The 18,686-nt window shown below is 44.1% G+C and overlaps 1 protein-coding gene across 1 annotated transcript; it reads right to left on the bottom strand.

Moving 5' to 3' along the window:
* Window positions 1-12,325: 12,325 nt before the first annotated feature.
* GTF3C4 (general transcription factor IIIC, polypeptide 4, 90kDa) lies at window positions 12,326-17,982 on the bottom strand. Its single transcript, XM_008939568.1, has 4 exons — window positions 16,168-17,982; window positions 14,382-14,512; window positions 13,521-13,609; window positions 12,326-12,444 (listed from the first exon to the last, which is right to left on the bottom strand). The coding sequence occupies exons 1-4, from the start codon at window positions 17,908-17,910 to the stop codon at window positions 12,380-12,382; spliced, it is 2,028 nt and encodes a 675-aa protein (XP_008937816.1). The 5' UTR covers window positions 17,911-17,982; the 3' UTR covers window positions 12,326-12,379.
* Between the last annotated feature and the right edge of the window lie 704 nt (window positions 17,983-18,686).

Here is an 18,686-nt window from a genome sequence, read left to right on the forward strand (position 1 = left end):
CTGGCACCGTTCTCCACAGGTCACTGCTAATGGGAGGGACAGGGAATTGTCAGCATTGAAACGTGGCACATATGATGTCTTATTTCTCATTCTGCCTTTAAGGATGCAGGAGAGGAGTGGGAGACAGGAGGACTCACACTGTGGGGCTGTGTGGGGAGGCAAGGAAAAGTGGACTAAAACAGCAAGAGGAAAATCCCTTTCATGGGTGCTGCGTTGTGCAGTGCAGTTACTAGGGAAGAATGCATCATACTGGCAGAGAGGCTCTTCTGTCCTTGGCAGGAACAGCAGCAGTTTTTTATTTACCTTTTTCAGAATGTCATTGTAATTATATCTGCTGGTTGGGTTGAGAAGCTGGACCCAGAGGAAGTGCAGAGGTAACTGCTGGACTGTGAGCGAGCTACAACAGACTGAGATCAGCTCCAGCTGTAGTTCAGTTGCTGATGTCCACGCTGTATTGTCTGTTAAGCCCTGTCAGCAAAGAGCACCACATTTATTGTGTGTCAGAGAGTCTCTGCCTTGATGATCTTGGAGACTAAACAAGCTGTGAAGAGTAGAACCAGAGAAGAGAGGTCCTGTGCCTATGCCAACGTTTTCTGATGCTGCAGGTTTGAGGGCTATTGTCACTTCCACATTTCTGTGTGCTGTTCCTTTGAGTAAGGATTATCTCATACTCTGAAGGTCACAAGTGATGTTCTCTGGATGTTAATGCACTCAATTGTTATGTTCTCCATAGGGTATTTTTCTTTAATCTTCCCTATGAATCCATCATGGAACGACTGTCTCAGCGGAGGACTGATCCCATCACTGGGGAAAGGTTAGCACTCATGTCTGATGTTTAACATGTTTCAAGACTGCCAGTGAGATAAAAGCACCAGGTAGATTTAGAAATCTAAGGAAACTTGAGAATATTGTGCTCTTACTTAGGGATTCCTTAAAAGAGAGGTTAAAACTTTCATAGCTACTCAAGCACCAACCCACCTACCTGCTCCTGTTCTCAAATAGGGCACTTTAAAATCTCAGAGCCTGAAATCTACAGTAAGTAGCTCAGGTCTAACGTTTTAGTAGTAACTAAATTGGTTGGTAGAATAACACTGAGGGAAGATGTCTGAAACCTAGCCTAAGTGCAGATGGTTTTCAGACATTCCCATGGGAGTTTTGAAGGCATCCCAGCTGGGGAAAATGGAAAACTTGCTGCATTTTGCTTCCCCTTGCTCCCGTGATGGTTCTGTCTGCTGTGAGATATTAATGTATTTCCTGCTCAGTAGAGCAAACTCGTTTGAGTCACTGAGTCACTGTGAGACTGGGTTCTCAAACGTGGCAGCTCATCTCACTGGCAGTCACATTGCCTTGTTTCACCAGTGACCTTCAGGTTTACTGTTCTCCAGCCTTGTTTTTTGGGGAACAGGTAACAGTGAAACACCTTCCTAAACACCTGCTGGAATTGGTGTGGATTTGCAACTTCATTTGTGCTCTGTTTTTACGAGTCTCCACACTCAAATTTTAAAACACTATTTTACTTCCCTAATGGTTAAACACATCCTATTGAATCAAAGACAAATACTGAAACCTCAAGGATTAAGGCCATAAATACTGGATTTGTCCCGAAGTGATACATGATTATTCAGACATCTCACTTGAGGTGCAACATTAACTCGTGACAGCAACACTGATGTTCTCTTTGTTTTAGTAATAAGCAATGCAGTTGTTCAGAAGAAATGAGCAGTATGAAGCAAATCATTCACACCTCTTTGCATTTCTTATCATTAGGATTAGCCTGCTCAGTATCTGCTCCAGTTAACACGCTTCTTCCCTCCAAACTCTGGGTTTTATGCCTTCGAAATTCATTGTGAATTGAATTGTTCTAGATGCTGTATCTAATCCTCAGCATTATGTTAAACCTTCACTGCTGGCTGCAGTGCTGTGAAGAGGGTGGCCTTCAGCTGGGCTCTGAAGAATCCTGATGTGGGATGAACTCTGTGTCCACATCGTTGATCTGTAGTGCAGAGACATAGACTCTGCTTCTGTCCTCAGTTTTGCATCTGTCCCAACAGCATCAGAAAATTTGGCTGTACATGAAGAGGGATAAAGGGGTTTTGTGTTAGGGCATGGGTGACATTTACTCAGAAGCAATGCTTTACCATGGCAGGAAATTTAAATACATGTTTGCCAAAGAGCTTGTGGTGATTGTTGGGAGCTTTTGGCGATGCAGAGATGTTGTCAGAATTCTTTTTGGTGTCAGCTCTCTGGGCAGACTGAGCTGGGCTGCAGCACCACTGCAGGATCCCTCCAGGAAAATCCTGTCTTGCCGAAGTCTGCTGCCTGGCTGAGTGAACCTACAGATGAGAGTTCAGGGAAGCCAAAACTTGGAAAACAGAAATAACCAAAACCTACCTCAGAGTGAATTATCCTCTTTTTATCTTCAGCTATAATAAAATGATGTGAACGATTATACTCGACCTGTTGTCCACCCAGAAATAGAGACCAAGGTTGAGTATTTATGTCCTCTTCTCTTCTCCCAGTGATCTTCAGCAGTAACAGTATTAACCCTACTTGCAGTGGCTTACCAGGAGGAAGCATACCTGGCTTTAAAGCTCGACCTTGTGGTGATTTGGAGACTGTCAAGCGAGGGCTGTGCTGCCACTGGCCATCTGCCCATTGCTGCAAGCACTCAGCCACGTGCCAGCTAAGAGGGAATACTTTAAAAATTGGATAATATTGGTGATCCCAGCCCCACTGCTGCACTTTTGAATCTTGGCAGGGATGTCTGAGGGCCTTAAGCACATTTTATGTTACAGGTCCTTCAGCAGTGCCTGGCCACAGGGCTGTTTGGGCTTCACTGATTCAATGCAGTGAAAGCACTCAAGTTTGGCAGCTTCTTCTTGACTGATGCCCAGCATCAGCATAACAATAAATCACAGTGAAGATGTTAAACAGATGCTAAGGTTTAAGGTTAGGCTTTTTTTAGAGGCTTGTTTAAAGACAGGAATCAAAGATTACAAGTAAGTCATGTTACCTTGGGATTGGATCTGCCACAGATCTGGAAATGCTTCTTCTGAACCTGGAGCCCTGGGCACATAACAGGGACTTCTCCACACCTTGTGTAAACTATATCAACAGTAGCAGCACTCTCCCCATGTCACCTCAGGAGATACTCTTGGCTTTTGAGTATCCAGGATTCTTGAGGGAGGAATGACAGATTACTTGCCCTGAAATTTCTAGTCGTTGTTTTATAACCCCAACCTAGAGTAGAAAGAAGCACTTCCAAAGAACTGTGGCAAGCAAAAATGTATTTTAGGAAATGGCCTTTGTGTCCTCAACTTGAACTGAAGCAGTGGCCTTTGTATCTCATCTCCAGATACCACACCACGTTCAGACCAGCCCCCACACCCAAGATCCAAGCCCGTCTCAGGCAGAACCCTAGAGACATGGAAGAAAACATTGGGAAGCGTGTGGAAGCCTATTACAGGAATGTCAAAGAACTGGAGGAATTTTATGGAGATGCCTTTTACGTCAATGCTGACCAAGACCCTCATGTTGTCTTTGAGTTTATAGAAAGCTGTATCATTAAGCCCCTTCCATGCAAAAAATCAAAAAGCTTGTAATTAATACAGAAGCTTTCTGGCATAGTTGATTTGAAACTTTTCCCTGTAACGTTTGCAGTCCAGTCACTGAAGTGGGAGGTTATCACATGTGGAGAAGAAGTTGGCCAAGCTGTGTTAAATTGGAAGCTCACCAAGGCTGAGTGAAGTATAGATAAGATATAGTGCTTTATGGGAAACTTTTTTGGCTTTTGTTTAGTGATCCAAGGTATGAAGCACTGTGGCTAGGGATGTTCCTGGGTTTGACTCAAATATCTTTTTCTGATTCTGTGATTCACTGAATGGTAGTTCTGTCTTAACTATGTAATACATGTGAAGCCAGTTTGGAGTATTAAAGCTATTAGATGTGTTTGTGTCTTAATTCACACAGTTGTCCCCATCAAAACCAAACAGGCACTACCTGGCTACCTCGCTGCTACACTCTGCTGCCAGCAAACACAGCAGAACATAGAACCAAAGCTTCCAGCTCTGCAGCACACTGTCCCCAAAGACATCTGCAGATGCACCAGCCATCCCCATCACCCTGTTCTGCAGCCCAACCCCATGGCCAGGCAGAAAGACTGAGAGCAGCTGGAAGAAATCTCTGGAGCCATAGAAAACTGGCTGCAGGTTCATCACTTTTAGAACCCAATTAAGGACATAACAAGCTGGAGGAGTGGATAGGTTACTAAATCCTGTTTTCCTCAAAGGTGAGACTTCTAGGCTGTGGTTGCCTTGACTGAGCTGTGGCTGGACAAGTTGGGGCCCAGGGATTTTTTTGATCTGGCAGCAGTAAATGCTCAGGTAAGTGTTTTAATAGGAAAATCCTTGGTGAAAAGCACAGTGCTCTGTTAGCTAGCTCAGACTCTGGCTAAGGAAGTGCACATCCTTGATGCTTCTAAGGAAGGGGTGTGATTTGTTGTTGTGATCCAGAGGAGCACTGAGTTTGATGCCTCTATTATGTCTCCTATTTCTCCCTTGGGTATGAATGTGAATTCCCCTTGACCAGTGGATGAGGAGAAGCTTGAGGTTTCTCCTGGAGCCCTCTGTGTCTGGGAAGATGCAGGAGGCTCACACCCTCTCCTTTCAGAGAGTACAGGCCACCAGGAGCATTTTGGCATTAGGTGACTTCTCTGATCCTGTTGTTGTAAAGAAGTTTGGGTCTTTGTTGCTGTCTTTGTGCCTGTCTAGGTCTGTGTGGAGTGCTGTAGAGATGTATGTGCCACATTTCCTCCTTGCACCTGTAGAGTAAATTCAGCTGGGAAGATCCTGGTTATCTAGATGGCTATGGGGATACTGTATTATTCTGGGATAGTTTTAAGGTCAGAATTTGCAATACCTTTGGGGGGGGGGATTGGTGAATGGAAATGAGACTTTCTAGCCTTGAGGGCAGCTTTAAAAATCTCAGAATAAATACCTTTGAAATCTAAGAAAGCCAAATCCTCTGGCACCAGCAACACAAGCCGAGTCCTCTGTGCCTCTTGTGCTGAGAAACTCCAGCTCGTAGCAGGAGGCAGAGGCTGCTCCCATGGCATGGGGCCCAGCCACAAGCCCTTGTGTAAAGCTGGGCAAGGGCATTTATAACAGTCCTACCTGTTACAAATGTGCTGTTTGGTAACCTACTTGGGCAGCTGGGTTTTATGCTGTTGCTATAAAGATATGCTGTAGCATTCATGCATAATTGGGAGCCCTTCTATTAATAATACATGGGAAGCTCATCTTGCTAATATCACCTTCATCTGAGTGTTCCTACTAAATATTTTGATAGATGAAATGGATAGAGAGTGTATTTAAATACTGTTTGTACTGCAGCTAGGGTACAAAAGGGACAGCGCATCTTTAATTAGACAGGTACATCTGCTTAATTAATTTAGCTGTAAAGCCCTTTTTCCTCTTCATTCTTTCATCTATATGCGGACGCTATATTAGTTCTGCTCTGCTGGTTCCATAGAAACTGAGAAAAAGAGCTCATCTCATTGAGATGCACTTGGCATGCCTGGGTACGGAGTCTCAGGTCAATGGTCAACCCCCAAGGGTCTGCAGCAGGCCTGAAGTGCAGAACGTAAGGGTTAGCAGAACATGCTAATACTTATGTAGAACTCTCCCTCAGAAACAACTAAAACAATTGACATTCATTTAATTACTGTAAATGAAACAGCCCCTGCATCACTTTGCATAGTAAAGCCTGTTAATACCAAAAAGGTTCAGTGGGTGGAAGGAGGAATTAGGCTTTTATAATTGGAATGCAACACTTGAAAACCAATTTGGTAACTACGCTTGATTTTATTAGCATCTTATTCTGGCAAAACAAATGTTGAGCAATGAGAAAAACAAGGTAAAGAGGAGGTGGTAGGAGCGCAGCGGGGACCAGACGTTACTTATTGTACAGCTTGCCCAGTTTGGGAATGGATGTCTTCCATCACTGCTTCCCAAGGAGGCTCTGCCGAGAGGGCTGCTTGGAGGTTGTGCTATACCCCATCTATTATGCTGTTAATTATGTAGCCCAGCAGCAAGATGAGCATGTCCAACTGTTGCCCAAACTTTCACGCCCACCAAACAATAGATCCTTCAGTGCACTGGGTGGAATGATGCTCGAACACCCCAGGCAGGAACCCCAACCCTCCAGCACAGGTTCTCTGCAGGGACCCCTTGTAGCTCTTGGAAGATTTCCCCTCCTGCCTCCTGTGCGTTCTCAGCTTTCCCTAGAGGGCTTGGGTGAGGATGCCAGCACAAAAACCTTAAACTGAACTAGTTTTGCCACCATCTGTTCATGAGGAGCTGTGGAACTGTAATGAAGGAAAGGCCATCAAGGTGTTTGTACAGGTCCTCAGACTTGGTTTGGAGCAGAGAGGGGCTCAGCAGGTTCCTGTGTGTTGGTTCTGCTTTCCAGAGGGGCAGCTGGGGCTGAGTTGATCTGGAGTAGGAGCGAGCTGTAGTTATGACCCTGCTACTTCCATTCTGTGTTGCAGTCGCTAAAACCAAACCTGAGAGGTGGCTCTTACCTTGTCACACATGCTTAGAAAATTGTCTGCTCTCCTGTGTTAGTCTCCTCATTCTGCAACAAGAACCGTTTGATTCTACAGGACAAAAGAAGAGGTGATGTCAGGCCCCTTTCATCAGAGAGAGTTGGTTCTTTAGTCGAGTTGTTTGCTGGAGCTGGAGCGTTGCCACGTGGCTGCTCAGGAGGGCAGGGAAAGGAGTTCAGCCTGTGCTGGCAAGGAGAAGGGAATGCTTGTGTGGCTGGGGGGTACTGTCAGACCCCAGCTCTCCTCCCAGGTTTCACCACCAGGGTTCTCTGACAGTGGCCACAGTGGGATTTTTATTATTAAGCTGCTTATTTATTTATTAAGTGCAAAGTGAGTGCTTAAGTACACTGCTCTTTCTTGCCAATCTCAGCTCACAGCACCCCACACACCTCCCAGGAATGCAGTCCCTTAAAATACAGACATTACAAACAAGTAGTTTATTTATTTATTGAGAATAAAAAAAGGAGCAGGATTACAGTGCTACTGTCGCAGTATACAAAACATTCATCCAGGTTTACTTCATGTTTACAAAACAGGTTATATACACAGCATCAATATTCACAGCAACTTTGCCAGACCCTCCCATGAACTAACTGTCAAAGGAAAAACCCAGAAACTAAAGATTAAAACTCAACTTTCCTTTTCATTCAGCCTGGCGACTGCGTGGTCAACCAGCTATGACACTGCACCCCAGGATGGAATTAAAGTAGTGTGAAGAGATCAACTAGATCAGCAGAGCAATTAAATTAAACTCTCCTCTGAACCTCATTTGGATGGCTCTTGGGTTTTCCCTTTTCAGGGCTGGCCTCCTGCTTTTGTGGTGAAGCTGAATGCTGCAGGGCTGGCAGAGCCCTGTAACTCCTGCTGCAGGTTCTCAGTAGTGTGAGAGTCCTCTTGTGATGAGGATGCTCCAAATATTCACATGTGGATTGATTCAGCTGCAGCCTAGGACAGCACAGGGAATTACTCCACTTTCTGCCCCAAACTCCAGTGTAGTTAATGCCAACAGGGGCCCCGTGTACCAGCCGTGTTGCAAGAAGGAAAACAATCATCCACGGACAACTGTGACCCTCCTGAGGTCACTGCCTGGATCATGACAGAGCAGCAGGAGTTCCAGGTCTTTTGGGTGAAAAGTCCTAAAAACTGAGTTAGCATTAAAAACCAGGGACGGAATAAGAATATTCCAGCTGACACCCAAGGGTCTGGGAACATTTCCAGTGTAAAGTGTAAGTTAGAACTGAGTACAGCCAAAGATGAACACAGACAGAAATTGAGAGTATGTACACGAGCTTGTCCTCACTTAAAGTGAAAACTGAAGCTCTGTCCACACACTGACCTCTGCAAGTTGTGAAAAACTATCCTGGCTTGAGACTCCCAAGGGAAGGCTTCACTCCATCTTGTTAAGATTCCTGCATCTTCAACAGGTAAAGCAGGACTCCAGATGAACAAAGCCAAGCTCAAGTTGTCCTTCTTTAGCCACGTGGAGGGAATTGAGCAGTTTTCCAAGCCAGTGTTTCCCAGCAGAGCTATAAACTGGCAGACATTTGTACGAGTCCTGGTTAAAGAATAAACCCTACCCACTTCAGTGTAAGTCTGGAGTATAACCTCTGCATTTGCAAGCTTGATAGAAAGCTTCAAAATGGAACACAAGGGAGATGAGGACAGACATGGTATTGATAATTACTTGGAGCATTACAGCTTTGTTTACTGAGAACCCATGAACACCTTCTTGCAGTTAATTTAGATGCTTACTATAAATTTGTCTTTTGCCATGACTACGAACACTTTGAGGCTCAGACTGCTGTTGTCCTTGCTTCCAGTTGCAAAAAAATGAACTAGTGCTCTGCAGCAGTTTTGAAGTTTATTATGACATAAGGTGATTGCCAGAAAGAATTCAATGAACAGTATAAACTAGGCTGTAAAATGCCAACAAGCACTTTATTGTGATTGGCAGTAGGAAGTGGGCACGTGGTGGTCTCCTGCCAATGCACCCAGCTCCACTCATGCAGAAAGGCAGAGGGAAGAGGCACCTTCCTCATCCTGCAGCCACCATCCTGACTCCTTGAAGGTAATCCATACATAGAAACATCTACCTGGCCTTGCACGTCTGTCTGGAGCACAAAGTTTAGATGTTGTCACCTAGAGATTATCCCCAGCCTGCTCTGTGGTGAGGGCTCTGAGGAGCAGGGATTCCTCCTTCTCTGATGCCAGCCATGCCTGTAGGTGGGAGCTGAGGCTCCAGCAGTGGTCCCTGCAAGGCTGCCCACTGCTTCATGAACTGGGCAAGTCGCAGAGGAAGGGCTTGGTACTTCAGAAACTAAACGTGTGCAAACAAGTCTCCTGTAAATGGTAGTTTAGGGCCTAGCAGCACAAGTGTGATTTGTTAGCCTTTAACTAGGACTATAAATGTTTGCATTCAGTTCTTTTATGTCAAGAAGCCCTTAATGAGGATAGAATAAATGGTGTTATGCTGCCCATAATCACTGGTGATACATTAGGCAGTGGAAAACCTGCTAAGATTAAGAAAATCAGGGAAATATTTCATGTCTGTATGTATACATTAGCAACCATATTTCCTCTGTAGAAATTCACAGTAGGATTAATAGGATGGGAGAACATACAAAAGGAAAGGATGGCTGAAGTCCCCAACCCACAGCTGAAGTGAAGTGAAAGGCAGCAACAAGTTCCACTGTCACCAACTCCAGAGCGGGTGTAGTTTGGAGACCCAAGATGAGTCCTTGTAATCCCAAACCTTCACCTTAGTTCAAACAATGGCATCTAGCACCAAGGCACTAAGAAGCTGTACAGCCCGGGGCTGTTCTGCTTGTCCATCCACCCAGGATTAGCCTGGATGTCTTTACCCCTTTGGAGGAGGGATTAATTCTTGATATCAGCATTAGAAGCAAATCAAATGCTCTCAGAAGCTGTGTATCAATGACAATGACACACAAGCTTCAGACACAGAACACAGCATCTCTGGCTATTAATTAATTATTAATCCTTTTCAAAAACAAAACAAAACCCAAAAGCTACACTGCATCAAGAACTGCCTGGTCTCTGCTGGAGTGTTCTTCTTCCTCTGGAGATGAGGCACCATAAACAGCCAGAGTGCTAACCCCCAGAGTGAAGAGGCTGAGGAGAGCCTTCAGCTAGTCACTTAAATTTGAGGTATCTTGCAAAACTTAGGGCAAAAAACATAGTGAGAGAAACCCTGATTTTGTGGGTGTTATTCTTCCAACACTCACTTGGTGTCTCAGAACAGGTGGGGCTTTAGTACTGGACAGCTCCGTGATGAGCTGAGTAGCAGCAGGACTGGGCAGCAGCCACTGCTTCCTCACCCACTCCCCTGGGATGAAAGCAGCTTGTGACAGGACAACGTGAGGGATAACACTGCAGGACTAACTGCCATGAGCCCAGAACTGCAAGTCATGAGCCCAAGAGAGGTAAAAGGTTTCCTGAAGGAAGTCTCAGCTGCCAGCTGGGCAGAAGAACCCAGCGATGTCAGCATCAGAAGTGAAATGTTACTGTAAATGTTACTGCTATACTAATGGAGCCTATGACAGGTAAAAATACCCTTAAGGACCAGTGATGGTTTAAAAAAAAATTCAGTTATTTCTTTGACCAAATGTTCTTTGACCTTTTTAAAAAGCATTTTCACATGTCCTAGAGAGCTCTCTCACCTCTTCCATAGTCGGATGAGTTGCTGAATTGGACAATTACTGATGAATTGGTCAGGGCTGCCTGGACAAGACTGCAAGTGGGATGTTCTCTCTACCACCATGCATAAACCTCTTCAGCTCATATTGGAAGCTGATGTTCTGTTCCCCAAACCCCATCAGCACATGGAAGAAGATAAATGCTGCCCCAGGTACAGTACCTGGCCCCAAACTATGCACACAGTAGCTAGCAAGGTTACTCTTTGTTTTACTAGATGCTATCACGTTCTACATTTTCTTTCTTTGCAGACACACTGATGTAATTTCAATTTTCAATGCACAGCAATAAAAAACTAAACATTTCTTTAATACAATTATGGTGTCACTTCCAAGGATATTTACAAACAAGGCTAATTATTTTACAGATGAATGTGCTTCTGCTGTCCTAGGCTACTATATTAATATTCTCAGTCAAAGCACTATCATGCTTAATGCATGAAACATGAATAGTAAGGAGGGCTGACTCAGTTCAATGTTAGCTTACTGAAGGAAAAGGAACATTAAGAAAATATGCATAGTCATTGAATCAAGGGAACTTAAGCACCAATCCACACATGCACTGTTGGAGACTGATACTGTCAGGACAACTCCTTGATTTCTCAGATAGCTGTAGAACACTTCACACACCATTAGAAGTGTCATGAATCACAAACAGGGCAACACATCTGCCTGTTGGGATTGGTACTCTGAGTCATGTAAGTACATAAACTTTGGATTGTTTGACAACATGGTTTTAAGTTAACAAGACAAACTGTACCAAATAACCATACACATTTTGGAGGTACTGTTCCTCTAACACTGCATAGGAAATTGAAAAGGATTCTCCTGCTCCCCTCAAGAACCAGATCCAAAGAGAGAAGGATGTATTTTTCTGATAGGACAGTTAGTTAGAAGGCAGAATAAACTTGTGGGCTCAGCCATGCTACATCATTGGCCTATTTAGCAATCTCTTGGTGAGAAAGTCAGGGTCATACAAGAATAGCTTCACCAGGCTCTAAGACCACTTGTGGACATTTTATAGTATTTTATCTATGGTGGGGTTTGGGTGTTTTGTTTGTTGTGGTTTTTACTGCATTATTATGGAAAGAGAAACTGTCAGCTGGGAGTGATTACTTTTGTGTGGAACTTCTGCAGAACAACAACTGTATGAAGGAGACTCTGAATTCAATTGAAAATAAGGTAAATTTGTAGTGTTTTTGGCAACTGAGTTAGTTACATTGGAAGAGATTACTCCTGTTGGTAGAGGGTTAAGTGAAAATAAAGGCATACACACTGGCAAAAGCTAGGCAATAGTTAGATCTTAGTTTAGGAAGTAGGGCAAGAGTCTTAGGAGCATTGAAGTTATATATATATTAGTGTTTAATCTAATTGCTAGTAGTTTAATAATTATTACATTTAAAAATTATTCTTACTGATCCATATTTGACCCAGGCAGCCAGCATTACCCTTCTGACTGCAATACTGTTGTAACAGTTAAGAGGCAGTTATTCTTCTAGACTTTACTGGAAACTAATATAACAGCAACTTTCTTTCATATGGCTGTAACTGGCCCACGCTTCACTCTGCAAGAAATTAGAACCACAAATTACTTTGATAGTTTAATATTCTGCAGCAAGTGCCAGTGCTTGTTAAGAAGCAAACGAGAGCGCTACAAGCTGAAGCCTTCTCTACCCACCAAGACCATTCAAGAGGCAGCTCCACTGTTCCTGTCCCAGCTTTTGGGAAGTCACACAGGCGTTGGGCACAGAGGACAGTTCTCACTGTGTGCTTAAGACTTTGAATCCCTTCCAGTACCAGGAAGCGTGTCCAGCTGCTGCTGCTCCAATGGGGTGCACTTCCAAACAGCTTTACAGACTCACTCTTCCAGATGTGATCTCGTTTCTGGAGCATGGAATGGGCTCTGCAATTGAGGAGTTTCTAGAACCTCCAGTCTATTTATAGGGCTGTGGACAATGTTTCTCCCTCCAGTAAAGTCCATACTCCTCTGCTCTATATCCTTTGAGACTGAAGGGAGCTTATGCAGTAGAGAAAATCCTTTCAATCTTTACGCAGCTTTTCTCTAGAACACAGGAGAGTCACAGAAGGTGCAAGGTCCTTGCAATAACCTCTTGATCCACTCAGGATCTGCAAATAAGAAGACAAGTTGTTTAAAGCTGGTAGAGATGAACACAGGAATTGACACCTGAGATGGACAAGCTAAACAATAATCCTGAAAGTTTGTATATATTCATCATGTGGGTTTAGCAGAGAGTTTGGAGGAATCCAACTGCATTTCTGTCTTGAAATCTCAAGTAATACCCGTTTAAATCCCACACCAGTAGGGGACAAAATTAAGGTGAAACAGGCCATGCTCTATCATTATACACTCATCTGAATAGCTATAGAGGAAAAAAATTTAAAGGATCACCATGCCATTAATGTGATGGTCTGATTTTCTTAACTGAGATGGGAACCTTCACATAATGGAGTCTCTAGTTCCTGTTTCTTCGTCCCTCTCCAACAGAAGGAAATTAAATTTACAGCCTCTCTCTACAGAGGTTTAAGTTGTGTAGTTGATCCTTAGGGCTAACCAAAATACCCACACGTTATGGGGAGAGGAAAAGGATCACCTCTGCTTTAAGACAAACTGTTAAAGTACCCTGTGATTTTTTTAAAGTGTACCAGTTGGCAAGAAAACCATTTTCTTGCACAGCTTGTCATTTCTTCCTCAAGCTCTGAAAAATGAAAAGCCAAAAGGGTGACTGGCCCCCACAGCCTGCAGTTATTGTCTCTGAAAGATGTACACATGACAGGTTTGGGACCGAAGCCAGCAAGGTGCCAACTATTTCTTAACCTGTGCTAGATCAGTGCAGCTCACGCTGAAATAGAATGTCAAAGACCCTCAGCTCTTGCAGAACTGGATGTTAATATATTCAGCTTGGAATATAAACTAACTTTTGTAGCACTCCAGCACAGATTGTGTTTACCCAGCTCTCATTAAAATATAAGATTTATAAATGAAGGTCTGCATCCACTACTTTCTAATTAATGTATGCCATTAATGCAGGGACTACAACAGGACACTGTCAAACACAGAGTGCTAATACTGCACACAGCAATTGCCTGAGAGAGGAAAGTCAGTAACACTAATTCCAAGACATTTTGCAGATAAAACTGAAGAATACATAATCCTGCTGCTTTTGGCCCCAGGAACAGTTTACCTTCTGGAGTGGGATGCCGTGCAATGCTGTCGTGAAGCAAACACCTCCTGTATACCAGGCTCTGACAGGACTGGTAGGTTAGAAAGCACCTGTGGAAGGAGAAGCAGTTTTATCAAGAGGCTTGGGGTCTTGTTTGTGACCTGCTCCTATGCCCTGACTGGAGGCTGGGCTCTGTTCCCCATAGATGTTGCTTTCAGAAAGCAAGGGCAGTAATGAGCCACATTAAACATGAAAATGAATTATTAATTCAGGTAAATGAAACTACACAAGTGCACCCAATTGCATATGTTCACAATAATGAAAAGGCCAAAAATCAATGTATTACTGAGAAAAGTTGCAGCAGCAGCCAAAAAATTTTAGCAGACAGCAGAAGAGGCAAAAAGCTTGAGGGTCACTGCCTAGGGGAAGAACCCTGCTGTCTTTAAGGCAATGACCATTTAGCCAAACTAGCACATAATACATCAGGTAAATGATTTCCTTTGTAACAAACTACTGGCTGGCCAAGTCCTCTGGGACAATCACCAGGCATTGATACATCAGTGCTGGAAGACTTCCTTTTCTCCATGTTCCAGATGTGCTTCTCAGTGTGACTATCTCAAATCACTTTTGTTAAGACACTTTGTTTTCAAATCCTGAACTAAAACAAACCCTCCTTCACATGCTGCTCCAACAGACGACTCACGGTTGATTTTTTTCCTTCACTAACCTTCTCCCTGTCCCCATCCTCCCCCTACTTGAAGAAAAGAGTTAGATGATCAAAAGCATTTTATTTTAAAACCAATGAACAAGTGCATTAGGTTAGCTACGAATGTATGTTTAAATCATCAAGGGGAGGGTAAAATCTCTTCAAGAACAGATTACCTGAGCCAAATATGTCCATTGGAGCAGACTGCCTGTTTGCGGTCGGTGAATGGCAGGATCTCTTTACACAAGCTGCAGTGCTCTGGAAAAGTCTGTTTGTTCATTTTCTTTAAGATATGCCCGATCAGCACCTGGGAATACAGAGCAGTCAGCATTGTTTACAGCAAGACAACCACCTGCTGAAAGGTGGGAGCATCTCTCAGGGTGTTGTGATTTCAGAGTATGATACAGGATGCAAAGACCCAATTCAAAGCAATAAAGGCTGAGAAATGTAATACATTGATAAGTAAGTAAACTGTTCTCATTTTATTGCCATCTCCTAAAGCTTTGTCCCACAATAAAGGGACACAGAACTTAAAAGCAATGAAGAAACCTGAATCTTGGTGCTTTAGAGGACACCACTGACTGTCACAGGAATGCTTCCATGTTCTCATGCCCACCACAGTGGATGTACTAAAAAAAATGCTGTTCAGAAATTCCCTGGATGTGTGTCTTCAGCAGTCATCTTAGAGTACACATAATGTTTATAGCAGAACATTTATGTGATCCAATTCATCTTTATCTATTCAATACATAAAACCACATCCCAACGACCTTTAAAATGTGACCACAAACTGAATAGATAAAATAGAATTTGGAAGTCAGCTTTTAATCACTAAAATGAAGAATCCTGTTTACAAGGTAAAAAAAGCAAACTGTCACACCTTCAATTGATAGTAATCCAATGCTAGGAAAAAAAAAAAACAAACAAGAGCTCTGCCAGCAGGCTTTCCTAGTGGATTACTGCTGGCCCTGCTGTGTGCCCTGCTTGCTTCCAAGTCCAGCAGAGACTTGGGTGCTGAAAATAATTGTTCTCTGCTCATACAAAGAGGCACAGAAACAGAGACATTCTTGTCATCGAGTCTTAAGAGCCAGGAGGTTGATGGCAATGTTCCCACTGAAGCTTCCTCTGACATCTATACTCAGAAAACTCCACTGCCCAGTGCAAGGTTCACTGATCACTTGTTTCCTTCCACAAATGCTTACCCTTCACACTGCAATAGTCAGGATGCTGTCCTTGCACTCATGCTTTTATTCCAGCTGGGGCATTGCAAGTTTGGGAAGAGTTCCCATCATGGCCAAGCATTCAGTTCTGTTTATTTATGGTAGTTTTGTATGTTACAACAAGGATGGTCAGCTTGGTTAATTCAAAGTTCTGCATAAAGTTCTGAATCACTGGATTTAATTGATAAAACATAATCACTGGCTGACCCTCTGTAACTGGCCTTTGCACCAAAGGTTCATGGAGCAATGACAAGACCTGAGGCACCACCTGGACAGTCACAGTATGTTCAATTATAAATAATTTAGGGAGTGATACTGCAACTCTTAAAATTAGAATTGCAGACGTAACTGACCAGAGGAAATACCTCCTACGTTTAGTTTTGTAGAGATGCAAGATTCAGTAAATTTAGCCATGAAAACAAACACCTCTCTCAATCAGTCCATGTTTCAAGCCCACCAACAACAGTGGAGTAACCGTGGTCTTCTCCCTTGTCCTACAAAAACTCAGGCATGCTTATTCTTTACTGTACCTGATCCAAATTTCAACATCTGTATTCCCATTCCCTCCTACTCTGTCATTTCAGGGAAGGACAACTTAAGCTGTATGCTCCACAGAAGCTGACTGGCAAGGATGACTGGATTACAGTTCTCTTTCCCACCCCAAAGTTGTATTTTCACTTAAGGATATGGAGGGGGAGACAGAAGTAACTTGTAAATCCCCAGAGCATAGAGGTGCACTTACTCGTGCTGTTCTGTCATCATAGCCATCATCGGACATTAAGAAGTCACAGACTCCTCTGGTGGGAATACTGGTGTTTTCTGTAATCCATGTGTGCAGATAAACTTCTCCCAACACCCGTTTCATGTGTTCTCGTGTCAAGTGCATTTCTACTGCCTCAATGTGTGCCTGTATTTCAAGAAGCTTTTCTTCCATTGGCTCGCGGCCTCCTACGTCACTTGACTGCGGCAGAGAATCATCTGCAGTGTCATCTATGTCCGTACCTTTGCCTGTGTCACACAGGCTCTGCTTGCTGGCTTGTTTAGAAGTTCCCTCCTCTTGATCATCTTCAGTGCTGCCCATTCCAGGCGAATCGGACACCAAGATTTTTGCGTCCTCGTGTGAAGGTCTCCACATGATCTCTGAGGGAGCTTTCTGCATTGACTGGTACAAAATCCTCAGAAGGAATAGCTTAAACCGCCAGAAGTAAGTGGAACCACAGCTCTCAATCTTTTTATCCAGTGCTTCCTGTAAGAATTGAGGAATATGCTTATCCTTCAAAATTTTCCAGCGTACAAGATCTGTCAAGTCCACTTGCCGGAAAAGGTTCTGAACGGAAGATTCCAAGAGCTGTGCAGCTGCCTCCTCAAAAGTCTTAAGGGTTACAAACTGGACTTGGTAGTTTTTGTTAACTGGGTGCAGACCGTTGGTCATGCCCTCTGTCGTGATCACGGCCAGGTAGGCCCCGCAGGGGCTAACGGCTATTCCGTGAGTCCTGACAGAGCCAAACACTTCCGAGAGCTTAATCAGCTGGTGCTCAAACTTTAGAGCAACGTCTGTGAATATAGGAATCAGCTGCCTTACCTTGCCATCAAGGGAGCACGTATACACCGTGCCGTTCTGTTTGTCTGCGGTCATAGAGACGATTGGCAAAGAGTGAAGCCCTGTCACGTGGGAATTGTGGACGTTCAGACCTGCTTTGGATATCAAGAGGAGACACCAAAACACGTAAGGTCCTCTTGCAGCCACCACTAAGCTACAGCTACATTTCTGGTAGGGGTGGTACAGAGGAATACAACTGATACTATGCACGGGTAACTGGTCCATTTCTTGCCATAAGACTACGGGTTGTCTCAGCGTAAAGTAGCCTTTGACTGCTTTTAGATTGACAGGAATGATCTTAACGGGTCCAAAAGCACTCCCCACAATAAGTCCGCTCATCTTTCGGTTGTTATGTTCATATTCCCACCAAGACAAGACACTCGGGGAGCTTATTCCGGACTCTATGGTATTGCAAGAAGTAATGGATTCCTTACCCAGGAAGGGAAGCTGAAATTGCCAGACTGCAATGTTACCGTTTTCAAAGAGCACGGCCAGGAGCACGCTGCCCACGTCCCGGCACTCGTTGTTGTGTTTGACCTGCTGGGTGGTGCAGATGCCCGACCACTCCATGCGCACGGGGGTCTGCATGCTGTGCCGCCGCTGGAACTCGGGGAAGTCCCCCAGCTCTCCCCTGGGAGCGTCGGCCTTACAGAGCCTGTAGCTGGCTTCGTACAAACGCTCCCCGTAGATCTCGGTCAGGTCCACCAGCTGCACCCACTGCAGTCTGTTGAGGTTCGCGTGGATGCTCAACCGGTTGTCCATGGTCAGAGCTGCAAGGAGGCACCTTCCGTTGGCGTCACAGCCCAGGGGTGACCAGCTGGCGTACTTGAATCCTCGCAGAGGTGGCAGCGACTTCCCCTCGGGGTTGAACACCCGATCTAACATAAAAGCTTGGCTAACTGTTGGATCCACTGAGCTTGCAAACTTTTCCTTACATTCTGCCACCTCCTTTTTTGGACCAACCTAAAAGAGAACAAAAAGAATGTTTTAGGAAGACTTTACTGGAATTCATTCCTACTTGGAGTAGACCATCGTCAATCACAACCTACACTACACTGTTCCAGTGGTTCATGAATGTCATTTTTAAAAACTTCAGCTTCACTGTTGGCCTGAATTTAAGTTTTAACTCTCAGCTGTTGAATCTTTGTCTGCTGAATCAAAGAGCCTGTTTTCTTATTTCTGTTCTTGTACATTCTGTACTTGACATAACACTGTAAAGTACTCAGTATTTCAAACCAAGTTATTCCGTATTCTCAACATTGTTTTGGAAAAAAATCAGATCCATGACAACAGTGTCACTATTTAGTATGCTATTCACCCAGACTCATCAGCTCTTTGTGCTAAAGGAGTGTAAAAAGTCAGATACCCCCCTGAAGCTCAAAATAGTCCCTGCTGCAAAACTCTTTCAGCTTAAGTAGCAAAGCAAGAAAGACTTCTACTTGAAATTTTACTGAAATAACCGTTATCACAGTACTGATAGGCACCTCTTAGAAAAACTGCTAGACGTTGGAACCCCTGAAATCCTCTTGATGCTGGAGCAGATCTCACCCTGACTCTCCGGGGCTGTTTATCTCTTTATTTTTCCCCATGCTTTTAAAGTGCACCCACGCCGCGGGCGCTGCAGCCAGGCGGCCTCGGGGGCTCCCGCACCGCCGGGGGGA

Source organism: Merops nubicus, unplaced genomic scaffold (assembly GCF_000691845.1).
Source record: "Merops nubicus isolate BGI_N331 unplaced genomic scaffold, ASM69184v1 scaffold9654, whole genome shotgun sequence".
Classification (NCBI taxonomy): Eukaryota; Metazoa; Chordata; class Aves; order Coraciiformes; family Meropidae; genus Merops; species Merops nubicus.